This window comes from Caenorhabditis briggsae (assembly GCF_000004555.2).
Source record: "Caenorhabditis briggsae complete genome, chrII, whole genome shotgun sequence".
NCBI classification, from domain to species: Eukaryota; Metazoa; Nematoda; class Chromadorea; order Rhabditida; family Rhabditidae; genus Caenorhabditis; species Caenorhabditis briggsae.
The window spans coordinates 15,982,259-15,991,267 of NC_013486.2; the positions used below are offsets into that span (position 1 = coordinate 15,982,259).

At 38.1% G+C, this 9,009-nt stretch overlaps 2 protein-coding genes across 2 annotated transcripts; both read left to right on the forward strand.

The window, feature by feature from the left end:
• Nucleotides 1–669: 669 nt before the first annotated feature.
• CBG07120 lies at nucleotides 670–1,695 on the forward strand (the record flags this gene model as incomplete). The annotated part of the gene is made up of 1 exon (XM_002632196.1): nucleotides 670–1,695. A coding segment is annotated over one exon (1,026 nt), but the record flags the coding sequence as incomplete, so codon positions are not given.
• Nucleotides 1,696–6,991: 5,296 nt separating this feature from the next.
• Nucleotides 6,992–9,009, forward strand: CBG07119 (the record flags this gene model as incomplete). The annotated part of the gene is made up of 4 exons (XM_045243191.1): nucleotides 6,992–7,155; nucleotides 7,679–7,976; nucleotides 8,196–8,318; nucleotides 8,854–9,009. The coding sequence occupies 4 exons, from the start codon at nucleotides 6,992–6,994 to the stop codon at nucleotides 9,007–9,009; spliced, it is 741 nt and encodes a 246-aa protein (XP_045093390.1).

Consider the following 9,009-nt stretch of genomic DNA (forward strand, 5'->3'; position numbering starts at 1 on the left):
GAGAAGTGGGTCTTCTACGATAATCACCACAGGAAATCCCAGTGGGTTGGAGAAGGAGAGAGCCCACAGGATGTCCCCAAACCCGACCTTCATCCGAAAAAAGTTATGCTCTCTGTGTGGTGGGGAGTGGACGGCCCCTTCTACTGGGAACTTCTGCCCGAGGGCAAAACAATAACTGGAGACCTCTACACTACTCAACTACGAAACCTCAAGAAAGCAGTCGACCGTTCGGCCCTGAAAGACAAGAAAGTGTACTATCAACATGATAACGCTCGCCCACATGTTTCGAAACAAGTGAAGCAGGAGCTGATGGGATATGGATGGAATGTTCTCCCTCACCCCCCCCCGTATTCTCCTGATCTTGCTCCTTCCGACTATTGGTTATTTGGCGATATGACACGTGCCTTCGAAGGAAGAAGCTTCAATTCCCGTGGAGCGGTCGAAGCGGCACTCAAACAATACTTTGCCTCACGCCCGGCTGGATTCTACCGCAATGGAATCCAAAAATTGAGGGAACGTTGGAGACATGTTGTTGATAATGATGGACAATATAATTAATTATTCGGTTATTTTTTCTTTGAGAAATAAACTATTGAAAAAGTGACAAAGACTTTCCCGCCAACCTAATATTATAAGAAAGAAGATGACTATGATTCAAGTGAATCTGAAATCTCCACGGATGAAAGCTCTGATTACGACGGCGGTGAAGACGAGTCCGATTCCAGCGACCCGAATCATGGAGACGACGATGATGAAGACGGAGCAGATAGTACAGTTGATGATAATAATGTCTATGATGATGATGATGACAATAATGGCGATGATGATAATGATGACAATAATGACTATGAAGATAGTGGTGATAATAATGATGATGATGATTATGATGATGACGATATCCAAAACGAGGATGAATCAGAGTTTGAGGAAGAGCAGGAGGGAGAGCAAGAAGAAGACCAGGACGAAGAGCAGGACGAAGAGAAGGAGGATGAGGAGCAGGATGAGGAGCAGGATGAGGAGCAGGATGAGGAGCAGGAAAAGAATCAGGAAGATGAGTACGAAGATGAACAGGAAGAGGAAGATCAATTGACTGAAGCACCGACCACGAAAATCTTCAGAAAAAGAAAACAGTTCGATTCTGATAGAGTTTCATTTGCTCCCAAACAACGAAATGAAAGAAACAATCGCGCCTTTACATTTTCAACAAGACAAACCACAATGGCTGCTCGTTTGAATCGAAATAGAAACGAACGTCGAAGTTCTACAATGAGAACCACCACCTCTTCTAAGCCAGAAATGATTATCAAAACCAACAGACCAATTTCGTCAACTACACCAACGCAAACGACGACCAAAACTCGAAAACCTCGGAAGAAGACACAAAGTCGAAAAGCTGATCCTACAACCACCATCACAACCACAGCAACCATGAGGACCACGACCACCATGAGAACAAGACGAACAACTTCCCATCAGTCGAGACGAACCACGACAGAACCTCGTACGAAACGGACGACGTCTGCCCCTGAAACGAGACAAACAACCATCACCACTCAGAAGACTCGGAATGATAGAAGAAGACGCGGGCGGCCCACTACCACCACTCCAAGATCGACTACCATTACTCCAAGATTCACAACCACTACTCTAAAATCCACTTTCACCGGCCGAAGGAAGTTCAAAGGACGCGGATAAGATCATCTTGTTGCAACCGATATTCTTTTTTTTGTGTTCTGAACTATTTATCCTCTCTAATTCTTATATGCCACACCTTTTAGTCTTATACCTTCTTCTGAATAAAAATCAAAATTACAAAAAAAATTATTTTTAAAACATCAAAACTATTGAAAACATGATTGGAATAAATAAACGTTTCAATCTAACCAAATTTTCAAACAAAAACATGAAAGCTATTCAAATACCCACATCTTTCTTTAAGGACCAGAATTTTTTTTAAGGACCAGAATTTTTTTTTAAGGACCAGAATTTTTTTTTAAGGACCAGAATTTTTTTTTAAGGACCAGAATTTTTTTTAAGGACCAGAATTTTTTCTAAGGACCAGAATTTTTTTTAAGGACCAGAATTTTTTAAGGACCAGAATTTTTTTTAAGGACCAGAATTTTTTTTAAGGACCAGAATTTTTTCTAAGGACCAGAATTTTTTTTAAGGACCAGAATTTCATACTAGAGCCGAAATGGGACAAGTTAAGAACATCATCCATCGGATCGGAACATCCATTTCTCAAAACCCAAAATCCTCTGAAATCCTCATAAGCTCATTTTCATTAATTTCTAATTTGCGCAGGCTGTAAATTGTAATCCTCAAGTCTATTAGATCTTTTTACGTCCAATATTCGTCTGGTCCAATATCTTTCACATCCCAATCAGATTATCCCAATTTTGATCCTACAAAAACAATTTCAAAAAAGCAATCAAGAAATGGGACAAGTTGAGAACTTCATCCATCGGAACGTCTTTAAAATCCAAAATCTCTAGAAATCCTGACAAATTCATTTGCGTAGGCTTCAAAATCCAAAATTTCTAAATGCTGGTATCCTACTGTAGCTCCAATTATCTCGATTCATGCAAAAGATATGAAAAATCTGCCAACTGAAAAAATGTTTATCCTAATACCAGCAACATTTTATCAGTTATACACATATTTGATATTTATCATAGAAATCCAGATAATGGAGCTTAAAGTCTGATTCTAGTCTGGAAATCAATCTACCGTAGTAAATCGAAAAATCAGTCAAACATTTTTTCTAAATCCCAGAATTTCAATCCGCAAATTTCAGAAGGATATTTCAACATCATTTCCAACTAGTCTGGAATACTGTAATCCTAATACATGAGGTATTATACCTCTAACAATATCTTAATGAGTCTCCTCAAAGTGTATTCTAATCCTTCTGGAATCCAATCTCTCAATTTCCTAAAATACCCTTTTTTCCGAAATCCCAGTGTGTTATGCTCCCCTGGACAGGATTTGGACTACATTCCTAGGACTACATTCCATTTCCTAGAATACCTTGTTTCAGCTTCCGAAAAAAAGACGGAAGTATTTTTTCAGAAATGTGTACTTTTATAAAAAAGTGTCTACTTTAGGATATACACTTTCAGACATAAACCACGGTACGTGAAAATATGAAAGTCACGAAAAATCTAAAACTGGATTAGACACCCTTGGTCACAGACACTAGAAAGGAAGAAAGTGCATTATATGGATATTGGATCAAAAAACCTTCCAAAAAAAAGTGCACTTTTAGCTCAATTATCTCGGCTCCTGAGAAAGATATCAAAAACTTGTCAACTGATAAAATGTTATTGATATTATGATAAACAATTTATCAGTCGCCAGTTTATTGATATCTCACATAGGAATTGAGATAAATGAGCTGAAAGTGAACGTGTAGAGTTGGGTTCTATTAGAGAAAATATCTCAGGCGTCGCCGGTTACTACTGGCCGGAGCTTGGTCAGATTTCGGCAAAGACATTGTGGGAAGCCGGCCAAGATCCGACTAATTACCGGCCATCTTTCGACCTCTTAACACGCAGCGCCTTCAGATTCCAGCCAAAATCTGACCATTGTCCGTCCTACTGCTGTCAGTGGGCAGCTTCTGACCAAAATCTGACCAAAATCCGTCCAAAAGCCGAACCCCCCTCAACTTCCGTCCAGAAGTTGCAAGCCGACAGCCGAGATGTTATTATTTTTCCTGGATTTGTCCTAGATCTAATAGTTTGGGTAAACTTTTAAAATGCAATTTTCATCAGTTGAGAGCTTTGTTCTATAATTTCTGGGATGCGAGATAATTGGACTTGAAAGATGAGGGACAGCCCAGTCGGCGGTCGGCCGCGGCCCTGTGTTCGACAGCATTACAGTTAGTTTACAAAAGCTACAGTAATCCGGAAGGATCTGAAAATGAAATCGAAGGGGCTACCGTAACCAGTAGTCCTACAGTAAGCTATAAAAGCTACAGTAATTTAACAAGGATGTACATTCTTTACAGTAGTCATACCGTAACCCATAAAACTGAAAAACGGAAAATGAAATCGAAAAGGCTGCTGTAACCTCGTCACGACATACATTTATCCTACGGTGATCCAATAACCTACAGTAACCCTATAATAGACCTACAGTAACCCAAAAATGAACACGATTTTTTTTTCAAAAATCGAATTTCAGAAAATTCATCGTTGACAACAATTTTTTCTTTGGAAAATTCAAAAATTTGAAATTTTGAGATTTTTTGGGAATTTCTAATATCGAAGCAGACTTTCAGGTATTTCCTGATCTCTGAATGACACCGGTTTTTTGGACATGTTCAGTACAAAAACAGGATCTTTCAGAAATAGGCCCATATCTGAAAAACTAGGAATTTTCAAATAATTCTGTGAAGTTTTCAATCAAGGTATGTTTTACAATATCCCAAATTTTAAAAGTGATCGGAGACTTGACAGCTGAGCTCCAGACTCTTGAAAATGGCCGAAGATCAACTGAAAATTAAATTTTGTATATCTTATGGACCGGTACTGTATTTGAAATCCTTAGAAACTATTTGTGTCCTTCTAAATGTCATTATATTTCCCAAATTTTCCTGTTAACAGAGATTTCAAAAATAGAGCCGCAGCCGACCGTTGACCGGACCAAACTATTCATTCTTTCGTATATCAGCAACCCAGAGACTTCCTTTGCTGCTAGTCTATCCACCTCAGACTTACCCTATCCGCGGCCCTGTTACTTCCATGATCTTCTGAAACCTTTCCTCTAATCTCTTTTGTTTCTTTTTCCAGAATCACAAGACGGATTGGACTAATCCAATCAGCGCCTAAAAGGTTCTGAATGTCAGTTCCATTGGTCGAAGCCAGTTTGCCTAATCCAATCCGTCTGATAAAACTATTTGTATGAAACCTTTGGTTTTTCATCAGAAGTCTAACTATAACAAGATAAACAAAAAGATTAGACAGATGTTAATCTGTGTAGATGTGTTGCATTTGAATTTTCAGAGAAGTGATATGTCGACGTATGGAAATTGGAAATTCAACTTTTCAAAATTGAGGTATCCAGGAACAGAGAATAAAGGAACTCGGTTGAACTGCTTTTCTGGGATTCTGTTCATTTTTCAGATATTTTCCGTTTAATTGAGGGATAATTAACAGGTAACCCAAAATTAACGAACAACCAAGATTTATGACCCCGGGCCATCATCCACACCGTCCCTGAATTCAAGAATGATCCTTGAACATTTTACTTTAAAAGTGCAAGCGTTTGATCTGTCCTCATAACCTGATAAAAGAAGATTTCTGAAGTCTAGAAACTACGAAAAAATATTATGAATCTGAAATCTACTTAGACGTGCCAGGAGGAATATTGATGGATTATCGAAGTGTGTACGTACGTATAGGCTGGGAATCGGATCATGGAAATTAATTAGGAAAGGAATTTCAGGATTTCAGGATTTTTTCTGGAGAGTTGACTAATTTGAGCTCAAACAACGGTCATAGGAAAGTAATGATACACAAACCGGAATGAAATTTACACAAGTCGGAATAATGATACAAAAATCGGAATTTTTTGAAAACTGACATTGAGAATATCCGAAAATTCGAGTTTCGTAAAAAATGGAGAATCTGATAAAGTAAAATTCGGGTACTACAAACTCCTAGAAATCGATTTTCTGGAAGGTTCTGTGAATGGAACTACAAAAATTCCACTGTATCAGAATGCAGTTTAAAAATTAAAAATGAAATTTGAAATCTATAGATCCGAAAATTCTAGAAATCTATTCTAAAAACTGAAATTATTGTTTCATGAGTTTTCCATAAAATTCCCGTCATTTTGAGCCCCATATTGCCCATATTTGGTAATTTTTGATTTTCGACCGCTTCGACCGCCGGTGGTCACAACGGTCAAAATTCAAAATCTACCAAATCAGAAAAAAATTGGACCGAATTGTGGCCAGAATTAGTCATTTATGATTTTTGGTTTCAAAAAAATCAAAATTTCTCCAACACTGATCGAACTGCCTGAAATTAATGTTTTTGAGTGTTCTTTATAAAATTTCCGTCATTTTGAGCCATATGAATANNGGNTGTGAGTCCAANTTNNATTTTNNAACATTTTCAACCACTTGGGGNNNCGNNAAAAATCAAATCGACCCAAACCTAGGCAATATGGAGCTCAAAGTATCAGAAATTTGATGAAAATTTTAAAAATAATGATTTCCACTACTTGAGTTTTGAGTTCTTCATAAAATTTCCGTCATTTTGAGCCCCATATTGCCTAGGTTTGAGCAATTTTGATATTCGACCATTTCGACCACCTGCGGTCGGTCGAAAATCAAAATCGACCAAGCCTAGGCAATATGAGGCTCAAAATATCAGAAATTTGATCAAAACTTCAAAAATGATTATTCCCACAGCTTTTAACCCAATTTTAGCCCATAATTAGCCGCTGGTGCCAAAATTTCAAAATTCAAAATTTTGAGAATTTCTCCGAAACTGATCAATTTTTTAAACTTGTTTTGAAAATTTTGAAAATCTGACAGCATATTCATTTTCAGCTCATTATAAGCTTCAAAATGATACCAAACAGCTGGTAGAGTTGGTCGAAAATCAAAATTAACCAATTATAGGCATTATGGGTATCAAATTATCAGAAAGTTTAAAAAACAGTTTATCCTAAAAAACTGAAATTGTCTGAGGTTCGAATACAAAAATCTTGCTCATTCTTGGGAAATACACATTTGAAAGACCTAGAAAAAACTACAAAACTTGGGGAATATCGATTTTAACAACGTGTACTTGACCCATATCTCTCTCTTTGAAGAACTGATTTCAAAAGTCGTTTCTTTTTCAACGTGGCGCCACCCTACCAACCCCAAAACCTGATTTTTTCTGCCCCAAGTCCCCATATAAGCCTGCGAATCAAGCCAAATCAATCAATATCAGCATACTCTGATAGCCAGTCAGCTCATAAATAAAATCACGAAATGAGCGAAGGAGGAGGAAAAGAAGAAACCACCGACACCGTCAATTGTGAAGTCGACGATGAGATTGAGGATCTCGTTGCTCAGGTTGACATGGAGGACATTCTGGATATCCAAATGAAGATCATGGACGAGTTGTCGACGATGATTCAAAAGGAATTCGATCGGTGGGTTTGCTAGACGTCTAAAGTTGAAATTTTGGACGTTTTCACGAAATTTCCGCTGTTTTTATACCCATGTTGCCTATATTTAGTCAATTCTGATTTTCGACCGGCCACCCGCGGTCCAAATGGCCGAAAAACAAAATTGAGCCAATATATGCAATTTGGGTATCAAAATAACGGAAATTTTATAAAGAACACAAACACATGAAAACCAGGCAGTTCGATCAGTTTTAGAGAAAATTTTCATAATTTTTGAAAATTTTTGAATTTTGAAGTTTTGGCGCCAAAAATCATAAATGGCAAATTTGAGTCAAAATTGGGTTAAAGAATTATTACTTTTAAAGTTAGTATGGAATTTCTGATATTTTGATACTCATGTTGCCTATATTCCGTCAATTTTGGTTTTCGACCATTTCGACCACGGGCCGCCTAAACGGTCGGAAATCAAAATTGACCAAACTTGGACAATATGGGTATCAAAATGACGCAGATTTTATGGAAAACTCGAAAACGATATTATTTCCAGTCACAAATTGCTCTACGAAGCTGGAACCTTTCTCAAGGAGGGGTGGAGTAAGAAGGTGAAGGAGATGGAGGATGAAGTAGAAATGGCTCGTAAACTACTTCTTCGAACTCTCAAATGGAATTACCAACAAATGGATTGGAAGGTCCACAAGTTTCGTGGCAATATCCGAGAGGTTCTTTCGTTGTACGTCGATGTCAACAATCAGATGAAAATCGAGGAGAAGCAAGCTGCGAAACAAGACGATTTCATTCAATTGGTTGAGGAAACTCAGAAGGAGCTAGACGATCTCAAACAGAACGTATGTGGGATCTCCATGAAATTCCCGTCATTTTGAACCCCATATCTCCTGTGTTTGGTCAGTTTTGATTTTCGACCGTTCCGACCGCCGGGGTCGGTCGTAAATCAAAATTGACCAAACCTAGGCAATATTGGGTTCAAAATGGCAGAAATTTAATGGAGAACTCAAAAATATTAATTTCAAACGTCTCTCAAAGTTCTGTATACCTGGATTCTTTAGATTCGTGTCACCCAAGAGTTGTTCGGACCTGTGAATCCAGGAGTCGTCGTCTCCCGGACCAACTTGTCCACGGAAAAACTGGCCAACCACATTGAAGAACCATATCGCCCTTGTGAAACGGAGGTAAAAGACGTTTCAACATCTTCAACATTTTGGACCCCATATTTTGAACCCCATATTGCCGTTATTTGGTCAATTTTAATTTTCGACGGACCTCCGGTGGTCGAAACGGTCGAAAATCAAAACTTACCAAACCTAGGCACTATGGGGCTCAAAATGTCATTTGATGAAAATTTTAAAAATAATAATTTCCACTACTTTAAACCCAATTTATCCAAAATTAGCCATTTATGTTTTTGGTTCCAAAAATTTGAAATTCAACATTTTTGAAAATTTCTCCATTACTGATCAGACTGCTTGAAATTATTTTTTTTTGAATTCTCCATAAAATTTCCGTCATTTTGAGCCCCATATTGCCATTATTTGGTCAATTTTGATTTTCGACCATTTCGACCACCGACGGTCGGTCGAAAATCAAAATTGACCAAGTATAGGCAATATGGGGTTCAAAATGACGGAAATCTCATGGAAAACGCAAAAAAAATCTGGATTCCAGGTAGCCACGGCTGTTCAACGGGTCAATCAAGAGATGGACCAGATGGTCAGAGAGCTTCCATTGGCTAAACATCTGCCAGGACTCGTTGCTCCGATCAAGGAACTGGGCGAGAAGGTGTCTGAGATGATGTTGAAGGAATTTCCAGCCAAAACTACTCAGGACTTTCTCAATACTCTCCCGCCTAAACAGAGGGACTAG